Raw genomic sequence first — 18,051 nt, 5'->3', positions numbered from 1 at the left:
TACAACTGTCCGATTATGTAATCCATATATGAAAGTTGCATTTCTCTCGAAAGGCGCATCCACTGTTCTGTGGAGTGAGTGTCGTCAACTTCATCTTTACAGCCGACACGGACTCAGAAAACATTAATAAAAAATTAAAATGTCAAATTTTTCCCGACACATTCATAATCATTAGGCTACTTTTGCTGGTGCTTTGCAGCAATCTCAAACTAAGATTGAGCAATAGCTACATTTGTTACAGAAAGTGTTATTTTTTGTTAATGTTAGTTTAGAAACAACTGATCACTGTTAGTTTTATGTCAGGTCCATTAAATAAGTTATTTTGATTTTAGTAATGTTATTAAATAGTAACTAAGAAATTAACAATTAATACTAATTATAATAAAGCTGTATGTTTTCAAAGTTTTACTGAACAATAACAAATAGATCAGAACATTTCTAATCATTAGGGCATGTTGTAGTCCAGATTAAATTAAAAAAATGTTTAGGTTTGAAAATAAATATCCTTTTAAGTCTTTAAGTATTCAGTATTTGGTGCTGTGATGAACAACACTGAGATTACAAAAAAATGAATGGCTGTTTGAAGCATTTTAAAAACTTCACTAGCGCAGTTACTTTGTTTGCACGGTTTCCGTGGTAACCGCTGCACGCTGCTGTTCCATCAGCACCCTCTGCTGTCAGAGAGTGAACGCGCACTTTCATTCAGCTCGTCTCCTTCACTGGTTCCGCCATGTGCTTCTCGTGCACGTTGAGATTGTTTACATCTGAGCGCGTGTCCTTCTGACACAGAATACAGCGGTGTTGTGCATTTTATACGATTGATGGGTTAAGTATTCTTAATTGCCTTATAAAAAATGAATAATTGGTAATAAATTATTATTTACGGTATTCTGAAGTGCCGACGATTACAATATCGTGCATGTTCATTATCCCGATTTATCACATTACCGAATATCGGCATAAGTCTACCATACAGCGAACAAATTTATCAGCTGATAACATTTGGCACCAACCTTTCTCACACTGGTGTGATTGTATCAAAACAAAAAAAAAAAAAAAAAAAAAATACATACAAATATATTAATGTTTGTCTTTTTAGCTGCAGTGCATTTAAACTTAATTTGCCTCAAATCTGAAAGGGCACATGCCTTCTCGGTTTGAATATTATATATATATATATATATATATATTTTGTGTGTATATTCTGTGGTAATAGGCACTCTGGTTGACTACCACCTGTATAAATATAAGTTATGAAGTAAAATATCTAGCTTCCGCCAGACCACCTTCCGTATTCAATGTACGAAGAAAGTGTAAAACTCTTGCAGTTCAAAAATCTTACGGTACGTCCTACTTCTTCCCTATTCATCTTACGGAAAAAGTGTGACGCGATGCCAGTTTACACTTTCTTTGTAACTTGAATACGGAGGGCGGTCTGGCAGAAGCTAGATATTTTAATTCATAACTTGTTAAATATGGATTTTTTTTTTTTTTTTTTAAAAAACAAATTCATCACTTTGTTTCAGAAGGCTTTTTTTTTTTTAACTCCCTGGAGCTGTGTGGAGTACACGTTTATGATGGATGGATGTAGATGGAAGCACTTTCTTCGGCTCATACTCAAACAAAGAACTAGCAGGAAAAGTGTCTGTTCTGAGTCAAATTGAAGCAAATTGAAGGTGCTGGGCAGACACTATTTTGAAAGTGGTTAGCAGCTTTGCTTGAGTTGCCGTGAAGCTGATTCGCCTGTAGGCTGCGACGAGACATCTGTTCTGTGTGAACGGACTTCTGGTTGCTCTTGCATTTTTTCAGAGTTAAAATTGTACCTGCACACATTACCAACATTGAACTAACAAGGCAGGAAACCTAAGATAATACAGATACTGTGTTTCTCGCAGCAGCTGCATTTTGTTTAATGAGTTTTCCTCACAAACTCTAAGGTTGTTTAAACCTGCTACATCAGAAAACGCTGTGAATCCATTGATGTGCATCGCAAGGACACAGCAGGAAAAACACAAAGGTTGGCGACAGTGTCAATCCATTATGTGAACAAACATTGAAGAAACTTGAACTTTTGCTCAAACACACTTAAGTTGTCCAATGGAAATTTCAGACAGCATTTTGTGCATTTTGTAATTTGCTGTATTTCTGCTTGACTTTCACTCTTATTTCACCTTTAAATGGCTATTTTGCATATCTATCCATCAAATGCACCATCTAAGCTTTCTATAGTGTACAAGCAGCCTAATCCTTGTGTAAGCAATGTTTGCTCTTTTCAGAAGAGGGTTCTGTGTACATGCTAGTCTCCATTTAATCTTGTGTAGAATAAAGCAACACTTTTGACTTTTGACTACTGATTATTTCCCTGATGTCAACTCTTTAAAAGTACAAAACAGAGTTATCAATATTACAACATAAAAACAGCCCACTAAGGGTGTTTCTTCAATTATGCACACTTTTATGTCCAATAATTAGATTTTAATTAACAGACTTCAACATTTTTTTTATGTAGGAATGTCAAATTAAAATGGTCCTGGAATATGATTACTTACCTTCACTCATTCATAATAATAATAATAATAATAATAATAATAATAATAATAATAATAATAATAATAATAATAATAATAATAATAATAATAATAATAATAATAATAATAATAATAATAATAATATTATTATTATTATTATTATTATTAATAATAATAATGCTACCTTTTTAACTATTTTAAGATGTTTTTTATGCAAACCATTTCTTAGCGTTGGTGCCATTTTCGCCAAAAGAATTTTTCCACACATACATATATATAAATTATATATATATATATATAAATTATATATATATATATATATATATATATATATATATATATATATATATATATATATATATATATATATATATATATATATACACACACATATTTTAGTTTGTGCACTTGGGATTACAGTGCGAGTGAAGTGAAGAGTGAAGCATGATGGAGATGAGACATGAAGAAACACCCTTTTTGATTTTGTACTAGTACAGAGGTGAGGCCTCATCATTGAGGTCTATGAAATGCATCTTTCAGTCTTAAGCTTATCCAGTGTTTTAATACATTATATGAAATGTAGGCTACAGACATGAATGCACTGAACTGCCATTAAGCTGCTGGTACCGTTTGCTAGCATTTATTTGTGTGCAAAGCAGGATTCAGCATTCGTCTGTATCGAGACCGCATACCAATTCAAGATCAAATATTTGAAAGCATAGATTTTAACATTGCAGTCCGACACACTGAGATAAGACATGGTGCCAATGAGGGGGTGTTAGGGTTGGATATAGTTTCAATTTTAACGATTCTGATTCTGATTTTGCTTATCAATTCCAATTCTTATCAATTCCTAATTTTGATTCCAATAAGATTAAAAAAAAATAAAAATAAAAACATTAGATATTTACATTTTTTTTAAGTCTCATTGCAAAATATTTCAGTGTAGACAAATACCATGAACAAAAATCAACAGGCTAAAGAACACTTACACAAGGAACTTTTGCCTGTGGTTTAAAAATACCATAGCAAAAACAACTAGTCTATTTAATATACATTTCAAGCATTATTAAAGACAAGTAAACAGTAATTAAAAGAGAACAAATTAAAAAATTAGCAATCACACAAATAAAAACAAGTGAAAGGTAAGACTGTAATAAACAAGTGTTCAGCTATAGAAATGTGTAAAATAACACTGCACTTTATAAATTAAATATACATTTCAAATATAGTTACAAAAGTTATTCAGTCAAGAAGAGCAAATGAATTTCACTGCTCCAAGCAAGTCTTTTGTTTTTTTGATTAACGTTATTATAGAGACAGCAGCAGGAATATTAGTGAGTGACTTTAAGAACTGCACAGATCCAATATACTGTTGTGTTTTCTTTGTCAGTCGTTTACGTTCACATAACTTAAGTCATAGTTTGTTTTATTGTCTATTCAAGTGCAAAAAGTTGCGGAAGAGAACTTAGCTCAGTAACGCACACTAATCAGTATGACAGGCGCTCTTGCATTTGAATGGTTTAACGTCATATTAAAATGCACACAAAGGAATCGATGTTATAAAATTAAAATTTGATTCGCCTCAAGTATCCAATTCCTGACTTTAAATATCCAATTCCAGAATTGGAACTAATCTGATTCCAGACCCTAGGGGGTGTCTAAATGATTTGTTGTAATTCTTGACAATAACAATAAAATAAACAAAAACTTTAAGTAAAATGTGTTATTAAGAAAGTCATTTGATGTGAGATTCTAAAGTGCATAGTAGTGTTGTCACGGTACCAAAATTCCAGTAGTCGGTACCGATACCATGAAAATTTTACGGTTCTTGATACCAATTTCGGTACCACAGCAAAATCTGTTGGAACTATTTTACTGTTTTATATAGCCTATTTTAAAAACATTAAATATGATTTGGAGCGTGTGCCTATGTTTGTGTGTGTATATATTATATATATATATATATATATATATATATATATATATATATATATATATATATATATATATATATATATATATATATATATATATATATATATATATATATATATATATATATATATATATATATATATAGGCTACCTCAATGAAATACATTTTGAAATATAAAATAAAAAAATAAATAAAAAAACAAATGCTCAAACATCCATTTTGTACTGTTGAAAAAACGAGCATATGCTGGTAGGTTATGAAGCTGGTATGCTGGTTTAAGCTGGTGTATGCTTGTCAAGTGCTGGTCCATGCTGGCTGGTCCTGGACCAGCATAATCCAGCTCAAACCAGCATACCAGCTTCAAAACCTACCTTACCAGCATATGCTCGTTTTTTCAACAGGGGTAACAGACGTGCGTGTTTATTTTAGCCATTCCGTCAGTGAAACAATACTAGCCCGTAAATCTATGAAATAAATATCGGCAAATAATGGTAACCTAAATAATTAGAAAGTTAAATATTATTTTTAAAAAATTAGTTTTTTATTTCCACACAAAGATGCGTCATAGCCAATGTCCTGTTATTTTAGTCTTTGATATAGCCTACCGCTCTGCGCTTTGAGAGGGATGTGGGACACGAGCAGGAAAGAGACTATTTCTCTTTAATAATATCTTCATGTTATCTCCTGATGTTACAAGCAACTGACACTTGTTGTAAAAGGTCTGAAGAGCGAGTTTTATCCTCTGCAGGGGCAGGCATTCAGGCTATGTTTGATTTTGCGCTGCCAGAGAAAACGAAAGTAAAAATCACCAGCTTATGAAACGCGATATATACAAATAAACTTGACACGCCTTATAAAGTCTAATAATAAGCGCAAACTGTGTTAAATAAAATTGACGTGCAAGCAAAAAGGTTTCTGTCCTACAGTGTTTTTTCTACTTTACCACAGTAAAGAATGCGAATAGCCTTTTGTGAAAAGAAACAAAGATTCCATGTTGAATAACTAATGGAATATTGTTAAATTCTCTGATAATCAGGTGACTCTGAAAATTTCAGTACCGACATGGTACCGAAGTACCGGTACTTTTGCATAGGCTAATCCTGTGATGTAGATGTGGTGGAGGTGGGGAGTCATAAGAATTCTGGAACCTAAAACATGGGTACCAAAACATTTTGAAAATCCATGTACTTCCTTTTCTATCCATATCAGAGATAGCAATCATGCATCGCTTACTTCTTAGCGAGGTCGTCTCCGGGTAGGACTGTGTTCCCGTCTGAATCGCTGAGCGCCCCCTCATCCTCGTCATCACCGACCATCCTGAGAGGGAAAGGAGATTTTGGCCAATTGCCCAGAAAGACAGCATGACCTTTTCCGCAAATTTGCCCTGTCATATTGAGTTGCACCCTCAGTGCTGCCCTTGTATTTTGCAGACAGGGCAGTAACATATCTAGACAAGGGAACAACAGTTTGAACTACCAGTATTCACAATCCATACAGCTTCAGAAAGAAATCAGATCTTTACACAATTACTTTTCTTCAACAAGTAGAAAGGCTATAGGCTAACCTAAATGCAGTAGAACTTATCGACTCTGAAATTCCATATTAATGGAATACTACTTTAAACCAGATGTATTCTGCACACAGCACAAAGTCCCGATTAATCGAAAAAGAAACGTATAGTTCATTTTAATCTCTCAATTTTATGTTTTGTTCAAAGCATTCCATGCTGTACTGAAAATAAAATTAGGCTAGATATCTTTTAATCATTCTTTAGATAATTCAATCAATCCAATTTGTTCTAACCAGCACATCTTCATCTTTTTATTCGATTTATTAGGCTGGCAGCAGTTCCACCTCCTGATTCCACATTGTAGTATAGTTGCACAAACACATCAGAAGTGATATTCAAATTAATACGGTATATTACCCACTCATAATCTAAAAGGCATTAATGGCAGGTTTTTTGTGTTCTGCTCACCTGTGGTATGGCGTACTGGGTTCGTCTATCTTCATCAGCCCATAGTCCTTATCTGCCGGGTGATATGTGGCCAAAATGTTCATTTCATCCCATTTCTGTGACTTCTTCCTGAAAGAAAAGGTCCAAACACAGAATTAGAGATAAAGCTATTAGCCCTGATGCAAATATTCCCATTGAGATCTGCTACATTAAACAAAGGACTCTGCCCCACTTTGAAACTTTATGGAGTACCTTGGAAACGGAGGACACAAAAAAAAAAATAGCATCAAGTGGCATACATAGCCTAATATACCGACCCTTTAATGATATAAATGGAAAGACTGGCACACAAGGCCCTCTCTCATGTCTCAAGTCAATGTTTCCCAATGCATTGAACTCTATGAGCTATCAAGCTACAGCGCTACCCCAGGTGCGATGTTGTAATGCAATGCACAAAGTACAATACAGGCACAAAAAATCCAAAATTAGATAAAAGCTTATTTGAGTTAAGGGGTTGAAAAGCAGGGTAATAATTTGATTTAGATAATATTTAAAAACAAAATAAGAACATTTTTCTTTAGTAAAATAAAGCAGTCCATTTCATTTGTATCTTTATTTTATTTTATTTATTTGTGCTATTGTTAGTAATTTATTTGTTCTTATTTTTTTTACTGTTTACTTGTCTTTTTTAAATTCAATTTACTGTTTGAAATCAAGCTTCCTTGTGCTGTGTGTTGCAAGCTATTGCAACAAAATTACCCCTTTGTAAAAATTACACTGAGTTAGCAAATATTTGTGAGATAATTGTAATGGAAATTGAGTGCTTATATAAGAAAAAAAAAGCTTAAAAGTTTTATCATATAGCTTTTGAGAAGAAATCTTTGATTGCCTAGACTTTTAATGTACATGTATTTTAATGAAAATGGTATCAAATATTGATACTTTTCAAGGTATCGTATCGAAGTTTGAAATTCCAGTATCATAATAACACTAACAAGTACTGATAATTTGTAATGATAATTTCCATATGACTAGGAATTAGAATTAAGAAAGTAAATTGAATCAATTTTGATTTCATATTGACTTCAAGAATATATCAATCCAATTCTTTTTACATTTTAGCCTTATTTTAAATGGCATACCAGTGTTGTTACTGCTAATGTAAACTAAAAAAAAAAAAAAAAAAGGACACTGCCATTGTTCATGACCACTCCCTCAAGCCCCAGTTGTCCCATTTTGGACCAAGGTATTCGGTGGGCCAAAAACCCCTGGCCGTTGATCCCAAGGAAGCCCCAATGAGGCCCAATCATGCCCCAGAAGAAGCCTAAAGGGATATCTGTATAGTGAGATGGGAGAGATCACTCAAACATCCTCAGATCACATAATTTTGTGGAAAATTAATAGAAATGCTCACTCTTTCTAAAAAAAAGTGACATGAACATGATATTTTATCAAGATTTTTCTAAATGTGTAAGCCTTTGGACTTAAAAGTTGTTCACTACTGTGATCGCAAATACATGGTATTTGCAGTATTTAAGTTAGTTTTGAGAATTATTTATTGCTGTGTTATAAAGTTGTTTCCATTAGTGTAAGAACGGTATGCAGTTAATAGAAGTCCGCTCTCTATACACTCTACATAGCACTTCATAGCCATTAAATAGATACAGCATTTACAGCAGCTGTTTCAGCTTAGCACCGGTATGGCGGTTTTTGAAAAATACATATCAGTCTTAAAAAATGTAAACCAGTTTACCATATGAACCGGTTTACCACCCAGCATTAGAGCATCCTATAAATAATTTTACACAAGAAAAAGAAGGCTTCAAAAAAGATTGTATCGTTGATCGTATCAGCAGATACTGCTTCCTGTGATCAACGATCGGTAATCGCTTCTAAAAACCCTGATTGGAGCACACTTAAACGTGTATTTATTATCACAATGGTTAGCGTAAGTAGCCTTTAGCATTGCATATAAATATATTTCTGCCTCATACAGTAATCAGAATCCCCATCACTCGCTGGTGTCTGAAAGTGAGTTTTGAGCTGTAAAATTATTTAAAATGTTGAAGTTAGCTAGTAGCCTGATGTAATAACATGGGAAATAAGCAGCAGTGTTGACCCTCTCCTGACTCAGGTAAACTCCCTCTTTGTTAGTGACCAAAGAGTTGTACCAAGATATTCGGTGGGCCAAAAACCCCTGGCCATTGGTCCAAAGAAAGCCCCAGTGAGGCCTGATCAAGCCCCAAAAGTGACAGTAGAAACGCGACTGGCCCTGGCACTCGCTAGCATGCTCTCTTTTGGCCCGACAGTGGAAACATGGCTACTGGCACCGGTGCTACCGCTCTCAAATGTTAGTCTGGAGCCCTGTAAGTACAAAAGTCAACAAAATATATATAATACTGTTCTAGTAGTTTTTGGATATTTTAATCCAAAATTCTTACATATTGTGCCTTTAAATATAATAGAAATGTCAGGTGAAAAACTTTAATTTAAACGAAAATTTGAAATGTTGCCTTGGCAGCTAACTGAATTAAAATGTGTTACAATAAGTTAAAGTACTAAAATTGACAAACTGAAAAAAAAAAAAAAAAAAAATGACAAAAGCACAGAAAAATTACTGAAACTAAAATTAAAATACAAAAAAAAACTACTTCAAATTAATAAATACTAAAATTATTTAAAAATATTTTTAAAATAAGTGGTAACTATACTCTTGGTATCACATTCACGCCAGAAATGATCCCTTTCTCACTGGTCCATTCAAGAATGTGCATCTACTGTGTAGACTGAGTGGCGAGAACTTTGCATTTGACCATATGGACTAGGGGTGTCACGATTCTCCAAATCCTCGATTCGATAACATTTTCGATTCTAAGGTCACGGTTCGATTCGATTCTCGATTTTTACATTTATTTTTTTTAAAGCACAGGTTGCTATGCCATTTTTCAGACTAGACTTATGCAATATAAATCACCGTAGCCGTGAGATGCGTTCTACTTGGGATTGGAGTTTTCCACCACCGAATAAGGTCGCATGTCTGCAGCTATGAATACTCCTAACGCCTGTTTCACACTGCAAGCGTGAGCGTCGCGTGCGCAGCGCATGAGCGTAACTATAACGTCACTGCAGCAGCAGAGACGCGCGAGTATTCACAATGGAAGCGTTTGTACAGCGTCACAGCAGCGGCTCGAAGCTGCATAGTGAGAATTTCTTTACAAAGACAGATATAAATTTGATTTTATAAGTTGGTCATGTATAAACTTGATAGTCTTTAAAGTTTGTTAACATGGGGAAGTGTACAACATTTTCATATAAACAAATAAATAAAAATAAATAAAAGCCTCGTGTTATCCATTGCTGCACATGAATGAGGTGAGCTTTGTGTTTGACATCATCTGCCGCGTGCACATGTTTACAAGACGGCAAACTCGTATGGTACACGCACATAAGCATAGCTTGCAAACTGTTGTTTTGTTTTTTTTGTCGACAACGCGAACGTTGTCAACATAACTCACTGGAAATCCAAAATACTTCCACACCAGCGACTTCAGCGAAAGAGGAGGGGGATCGAGTTCTGTCGATGATGGGTCTCCTGCATCTGCAGTTGCCATGCTATCTTTTGAGTGGCTGTTAGAGGAGGTTGACTGGCAGTGTTTTTTTTTTTCCGCTTGGCAAGCAACCGGACGCGACATGGGGGCGCATCGACGATTCCATTTTTTAATTCGAAGTTCGAGATTGTGACTTAATCGTGACACCTTTAATATGGACCATAAATAAGGGTTACAGCAAAGCTAAAGTATGACCTTGATCAATCGATTATGACCTTAGCAGCTGCAATCAACACCCACTCCACGCAATGACAGAGCCACTTCAAAATACAAAGCATTTTATTGGCCTTCAAGCAGTTGCACTTCAAAACTAACTAAAGCAATGGTCAACTATAGTCAGAAAAAAAAAAAAAAAAAAAAACCTGCAAGTGCATTTAGTGACATGAACGCAGTAGACTGGACCACTAATGCATCTGCAGTAACAGTTTGTGCCAATCCACATGGAAGAAGAACAGTTACACAACCGGCGTTTTGAAGAGGTGCTATGTAACAAAGCAAGTGTGGAAATCCACTCAAACCTGATATAGGATTTAAAACATTTAAACCGCAGCATTTCAAAATGCCAAAGCACAACCAAAGATACTGTTGTTTTGAGAAGAGGATTATTTTTAGGTCTCTTTTAGGGAGGTCCTGGAAGCAATCATTGCAAGATTTACTGTCCTACTGCGCAAAGGTCTATGCATCAGACAAAGATGAAACTAAAGCAGGACCGGCGAGGACCAATCGAGTAATGCTAATCTCTTCAGAATGGATGTTCATGTTCCCTCGTAAAATAATCAAGAGATTAGTTTCATTCATGTTAGAGGCAGAGGCCACCTTAGTGGTGAAGAGCGATTTATTCTGTGTCACGTGGGAGCATACGGTGCACTGTTGCATGTAGTAGGGGGTCATGATTTTACGGATCATGGGTTACAAAAACAGTACATGAGCAGCAGTCTGTAGAGATTTATTAGGAGAACAAGCACAATACAATGTAAGGAACCTGTCTGGGGTTAAGAGACCAGAATGCTGCAAAACCTTATAAATCAAACAATATTTTATCTCCATGGGAGCCCTGGAAAAACAACAGAGTTCAGGCAAAAATGAGATCTACAAGATGGTACAGGACATCACTTAAAATAACAAAAATAAGTTGCCAAAGTCTATTGCAGGTGTTTAAAAAACAAAAACATATTGTTGGGAAAATAATGCCCCCATATTCATTCAGGATAAAAGTGAGATATATTCAGTCATGTCCTTAAGGATTTCTGATACGTAGACTTTCCTAAAATGTGACCATAATTATTAGTGTTGTCTGTTAATACAAATATCGCTATTATAGAGGGTATGCACTTGACAACCATTGGCCGTTATGACTGTGGCATTGGTTTTCATTGTGAATGCTGCGAAAAACACACAACACTCACCCATAACGGGAAAGAGCTTTACGATTGACTACAAATAGTTTTGACAAAATCTGAGGTATATTTTTACAGACTGCCGAAAGCTACAGAAAAAAAGCAAATGGATTGCTGCAATTCACAAAAACAACTGGACTTACGGCAGAGAAACGTGGATTTGTAGTTATCATTGTGTCAAAACGTTGGATTGAGGAAATCATACCCTATATATTGTATTGTTAAATATTGCGTTGACAAATCAATTAAATATTTGCCATCTTATATTCTGCATAATTGGGTGTTTTTAAATAAACACTGAAAAAAGCTATACAAGTTTTAGGGCTGGACGATATGAGGAGATATATAACATTGATATAAGTGATCACTCCGATTTAGACTTACCTATATTATAGTTATTATAAAGTATTCACAGGCAGATTTGTTTTATGTATTTCCCCGGTGTCGAAATGAGGCACATATAAGTGTCAGGAAACACGATTCCTGGCTGCATGTCAATATCCATGGATTAGGTTTCTATGATATGTTATAAGGAACAATTTCAAGCCCAACCTTTAGTGTAATCGTTTGTTTTACTCGTGTTTTCACAGTTTCCCCTGTTAAATCCAGTCATGCAGCAGGTTCTTTTGCCACTCAGTCCAGCTGAGGGAGCGTGTGCTGGTGGGAAAGTGACGTCAATGCATACCCTCTATTACTATTGTTCATATTTGATGGTGACAATTTGAATCATAAGTAATGGGGACTCTAGAGGTTATGCACGTGACGTCACCGTCGACCGTTATGACTGTGGTTACGCCCACTGTGTCAAAAAGTCTGAGCGGCAGCATTGGTTTTCAGCGTGAATGCTACAAAAAACACAAAACACATCTAAAATGTGAAAGAGCTTTGTGATTGACTGTACAAATAGATTTCACACAAAATCTGAGGTATATATTTAAAGACTGTCGAAAGCTACAGAAAAAAGAAGCAAATGGATCACTGGAATTCACAGAAACAACTGGACTCCAGCAGAGAAAAATTTTGGATTTTGAGGTAAAATCATACCCATATATTGTATTGTTATATATTGTATTGACAACTCATCTATTAAATATTTACCATCTTATATTCTACATAATTGGATGTTTTTAAATAAACACTGACAAACTATACAATTTTTAGGACTGGATGCTATATATAACATTGATATAAGTGATTACTCTGATTTAAACCTACCTACTGTACATTGTAGTTATATAAAATATTCACAGGCAGATTTGCTTTATGTATTTCCCCGGCGTCAAATCAGGCACATATAAATCTCAGGAAATATGATTCCTGGCTGTATGTCAGTATCCATGGATTAGGTTTATTTGACAAAAGGTTGTAGGGAACACTATCAAGCCCAATCTTTAGTGTAATTATTTGTTTTACTCGCGTTTTCACAGTTTCCCCTATTAAATCCAGTCATCCAGCAGGTTCTTTTCCCACTTAGTCCAGCTGAGGGAGCGTGTTCTGGCGGGAAAGTGACGCCCTCTATTACCAAACAGTGGCTTATCAGAATGGGCTGATAATCACTTCCTATGACTTCATCGTGGTCAAACACATAAATCCATTAAAAAAAATTATATATATATATGTGTGTAACCTGATTCAGCAGCTAAATTGTGTTTTGGTAATAATAAATTTCCAATAAATTTTGGTAATAAATGTTGTAGTTTTTGTAATATTTATAATTATATTGTTAAGTTAATCATTTTTATTTATTGTGACAAATTACAATATATAAAATAATAATTAATCGTTAAATAATCAACTGCTACTTATTTTTTACTTTATAATTTCGCCTGTTGAATTACATAACTGAAAGGGGAAAAAAAACAAAACAAAAAAAACAAGGAGAGTAGGAGATACCCATGCCATATCTACAGACCAAAATATCAGAAACTTGGGGGTTAGCCAGTAAGCAAAAGCCTAGCAACCACCTAGCATGCCTTGACAACCGCATAACACACCAGAAGACACTTAAAACACCTTAACAAATGCCTTGGCAACCACCCACATACTAGTATTGTGGTGGTGATTCTGCACAAAACTTTAGTTTATTATACACACCGAGTGGTTTTATAGAGTTCAATTAAATATTTCTTAGAAATCACTTGAGATTTCAAACTGAATTGACCAAAAGAAATAAAGCAATATTTTGGAAGAATTAATAGTTTTCCATATTTTCCAGAAATTAAGTTAGATCAATGTATAAGTGACATTTTATTACATTTAGAAATAATGTAAAATAAATTGAAACATTTACAAACATTATAAACACTATATGAGTTCCTCTCACTCCACAACAAATCCTTTGAATTTTACTCTATCCTGAACAGAATAAAAAAATATATAAGTATAAAACAAACAAACATTAATTATAAAACATTATAAACACCCATTCTAAAAATTATTTAAAGTGAAACAAACCATCAAGATCTCAATTCGATTCGAGATTTGATTCAATGAATTCAATAATTCAATTTTCACTGGCCCCAACACAAAAAAGTGATAAGTGAATAAATATTTTTGTTGTTTTTGACCCATATATCCTTGTATTGTAATAAGTTTATGACGCCAACATTTTAGATACCAGTGAAATGTAACAATTCTGACTTCCAATTTCGATACCACAGCTAAAACTACTAACTAATATAAATTTCTAAGATTATTAAAAACAAGTAAACAGTCAATAATAAAGTAAAAAAAAAAAAAAAAAAAAAAAAATTATCAAACTACAAGCAATAGAACAAAGATACAAATGAGATAAACAGTGCTTTTCATGTTTTCAGGAAGATCTAACAATAGTTATGTACAGAAAATGAATAAATTAATCGAATGTAAAATAATACTGCTCATAATCTTTACTGTAAAAATTAAAGATTAAGCCCAATTAAAGATACAAAACTTATTCAGTGAAGAGCATTCCATGGATGTTGTGGAACCATTAATGCCAATAAAGAACCTTTTTTAAGAGTGTAGGTGCATCACTCAATATTTTTTTTTTAAATAGGGTCTAATTTAGTGTCACTGCAGTCAGCTCAGTGGTCTCACAGGACGGGAATTCGGTAATAAGTGCCATTCTTACAGTGTGTCCTATTTTCCTAAGAGTGGGAGAGCTGGATTCAAGAACGATGTCTTCTGGCGAGAGAGGAAGAGGAGGCAGAGGAAGTCGGCAAGCCAAAGAGAACACCTACATACAGACGACAGATGCCATACTGACAACACAACAACTCCATAACCAAGAGGTTTAATGTCTCCTTTATTGAGGTTTCTGAAAAATCCTGTTCAAATGTTGGTCGAACTAAAAGAACAAATCAATGTGTGCTGAATATAGATGAAAGCCAGTTGGCTCAGTTAACAACGAAATGGGATTGTCTTTATTTCTGTCCCATCCTTGATATGAGACAACTTCTCTGACCTCCAGGAGAGAAGGTAAATCAACAGAGAGACGGACATCCATGACTCCTACGAGTGTCTCTGGAAGAGTGAATGTCAAAATGAATGAGATCAATTTTTACATGCGTTGTCCTCCAGGCCCAAGAAAAAAAAAAAAAAAAAAAAAAAAAAAAAAAACTCATCTAATTTTATAAATCTGCAGTGACAGCTGTGTTTTATGATAGCCAGAGTGAGAGGACAAATGTTGTTATTCCCTTTATGTTGAAATGTTTTGATTTGACTTAAAGGTGCAATAGGTGATTCTCTACAGAAACATTTTTGTTATATTGGTTGAAAGTCTCCTCATATACTGAGAAAGATCACCATGTTAAATGGTCTAAATGTATTTTATAAATATATTGTCTGTGGAAGGCTTAAGACCATAAAATGTTCATCCAATCATTACATTCGGTCTGAATGAAAGAATACAATGTCCAACCTGCCTGTCAACGTATGTTTTTACATACTTTCGCATACCCTGTTCACACAGACATCACATCATCAGCACGTTTCATGCTATGCAAAATTTAGACCTCAGTCACAGAGCACCATAAACAAACAGCAGCCACTGTTTACAGTTCCAACCGATTCGAAACAATGCGCTTATGCTGCGTTCACGCCATAACTTACGTAATCAAGAGATGGCAACTCATGACGTTCTAACCAGAGCTGTTCACTTCCTCAGATTAGGATTTATATGTTTCAATGTCAACAGTATCAACACCGAAATTAATCTGCAGCAGTCAGGTACAAGCTTTCTGTGGTTTACGTTCATCATTATTGTAATAATATGTGCTTTGAGACATGAGGTAGTTTAACGCTCTTAACGTCTCTTGTGACGCTTTGCCAAGAACAACGGTGTGTGCGCGTTCATGTGTTTTGGATGAGGTGCTTTTTTGGACAGCGATTTTCAGGGGAGGTGAGATCATATGCCTTCAATGCTAGCGGGCTAATGGTTAGCATTTCCCATATTTCCTACTGCACATTTAACTGATGTGAGCTTCTTTTTAACAATGTTCATGTTATCTAAGAGAAATCACATTACCTTTAACATTTTCTTAGAACTATTAAGTTTTTTTTAGTGTCTAGTGTGACATTATATTCATTTAAATTTATTTAAATGACTCACCCAGTTAATGCTTAAGTCATGAAATCATTCACCTTAAAATATAAATGAATATGAATTTGATTTAAGACATTTCTACCCATTTGAATACCGCAGCCTTAATGATCCACTTTAAGTATGTAATAATGTTATTAATGATTTTTGCATTAGAGCATGAAAGTGCATTATAACATGAAAATATCAGTTTTGAATTTTTATGTTTGGTCAAGGTAAAATGACTGACTCAAGACACTTCATACTTTTGCTACATATCACTGGATTAAAATCATATCACTGGACCCTATTTCACATAACGTTACCCACTGGAGCTGTGCATCTGGTAAATAACGGTTTCAAATCTGATCAAACTACAGCTGGTTAGTAAAGAATAAGTCGGATTTGTGATCATTCCATTTGGATGGTTTATTGACATGACAGGTCAGTGGCTAACCTATTAGCAACCTATGCTACAAACCCAGTAATCCAACTGGAACAAACCAGTTAAACTGAACCTAAAGGACTGGTTGAGTGAATTAGTTCAGGTCAACATCATTTCAGAGTTTGATTGACAGGTCTCATGCTGACTGTAGCACTGCTATAGACGCCCTGTCTGACTGATTTAACCTGTTTTAAAGACCATTTAATGTTACTCACTGTTGGTCGTCTTCAGAGTTTATAGGGGGTGCTGGTTCTGGGGTGTCCTGGACTGGCTCTTCGGGTCGGGCTTTGATACTGGATTTGTTCTTCAGAATCCCTTTAATGGGTCGCGGTGCTGCCATAACCGTCAAACCCACCCACAACTCCTCTTTTGCACTGTTTACGCCTCAAACAAACGACTAAAACACACCGAAGCGGTTCAGAAACAACACTCTGACCTAATTTGTTAACCGCTGATGTAATACTTGCCTTAAGATTAAAGTTAAACGTTGTTTGTGACTAAAGTTTGTGACCGTTGATGACTTGAATTCTGCCAGAGCTCACGCACTTGCCTATTTACAGCGAGCGAGGAAAGGAAATAGGGCGCCGCAGTCAGTCTCGCACTCTTTATCATCGCGAGAGTTGCAGTGTTGCCATAGAAACGTAACTCTAATGTGTCGAGCGGTGTCGAGCAACAGTCGCCATGTTTGTTGGGGCGGTGAGGTCAAGTCCATGCGTCACACTTGTGAGGTAAACTTTGTTTTGAGCTTTAACGAGGTAACCTTTGTAAAGCATCAGTTTTATTCATGAATATTTCATAAATGCTTAACAAATATCATAATAGTCGAGGTAGCGCCATATTTAGTGTTTGACAGGAAAGAAAACGGGAAAACTCGAGAAGTAGCCTACAGAGTGTTAAAATCACGAAATCAAAGTTGACAGTTTTTTTTCTGTTTTTATGGAATATTGCAGCATTTATTATAAATGATTTGTCATCTTTTTAAAAAAACAAAAAATTCCTGTGCCCTTCTGTAAGTCTTGTTCATCATCTGTGTAAAATTTAATATGGCATATAAATTGTCTGTTGTCAGTAGTGTAGTGATATGTAGTGGTCCAACTTGACCCTTTGAGAAATCTGCATGGGGAAATTTTCATCCCACTCCCAACTGAATTTCATCCGCAAGAATTTCCCAAATAATGGTAAATGCTTGCAGCAATATTAAAACATAAGTTACGTCCCAAATGACGCACTATACACTATGCACTTATACACTGTGTACCTGTGCGCTATGCACTCATCCATGTAGTGCGTGAATTGTATAAGGTTATTTTGTCATTTAACAGCGGCCCTGTCCCAAATGGCGAACTTTATGTGGACTTTCTGTCTCGTGGACTTAAATTGCGCGTGCTCGCCGAGTCTACGAGTCCGTAGGCCGTCCCCAGTGCCCAAGGAAGTCGACCGGAAGTTGAAGTCGGCCGCGTGCCGCCATCTTGTAGCAGAACTTCACTTGCGTTAGCATCCCATTGACTCCCATTCATTTTTGAGTCACTTTGACAGCGAATAACTTTACATCTGAGGCGTTTAAAGACTCAATTTGTCCATTATTTATTTCTAAACATACACGACAATGTATAAAGG

At 35.2% G+C, this 18,051-nt stretch overlaps 1 protein-coding gene across 1 annotated transcript in view; it reads right to left on the bottom strand.

The window, feature by feature from the left end:
• Positions 1 to 17,026, bottom strand: part of ppp1r2 (protein phosphatase 1, regulatory (inhibitor) subunit 2) — a 37,499-nt gene extending 20,473 nt beyond the window's left edge. The window contains exons 1-3 of the mRNA XM_067395841.1: positions 16,650 to 17,026; positions 6,445 to 6,552; positions 5,700 to 5,783 (exon numbers count right to left, since the gene is read on the bottom strand). Coding sequence (XP_067251942.1) covers positions 5,700 to 5,783; positions 6,445 to 6,552; positions 16,650 to 16,774 — 317 coding nt within the window. The 5' untranslated portion in view covers positions 16,775 to 17,026. The remainder of the gene's footprint in view (positions 1 to 5,699; positions 5,784 to 6,444; positions 6,553 to 16,649) is intronic.
• Positions 17,027 to 18,051: the final 1,025 nt, after the last annotated feature.

This window comes from Chanodichthys erythropterus, chromosome 10 (genome assembly GCF_024489055.1).
Source record: "Chanodichthys erythropterus isolate Z2021 chromosome 10, ASM2448905v1, whole genome shotgun sequence".
Classification (NCBI taxonomy): Eukaryota; Metazoa; Chordata; class Actinopteri; order Cypriniformes; family Xenocyprididae; genus Chanodichthys; species Chanodichthys erythropterus.
The sequence above is the reverse complement of the archived record's forward strand: the minus strand, read 5'-3'. Positions and strand labels throughout refer to the sequence as shown.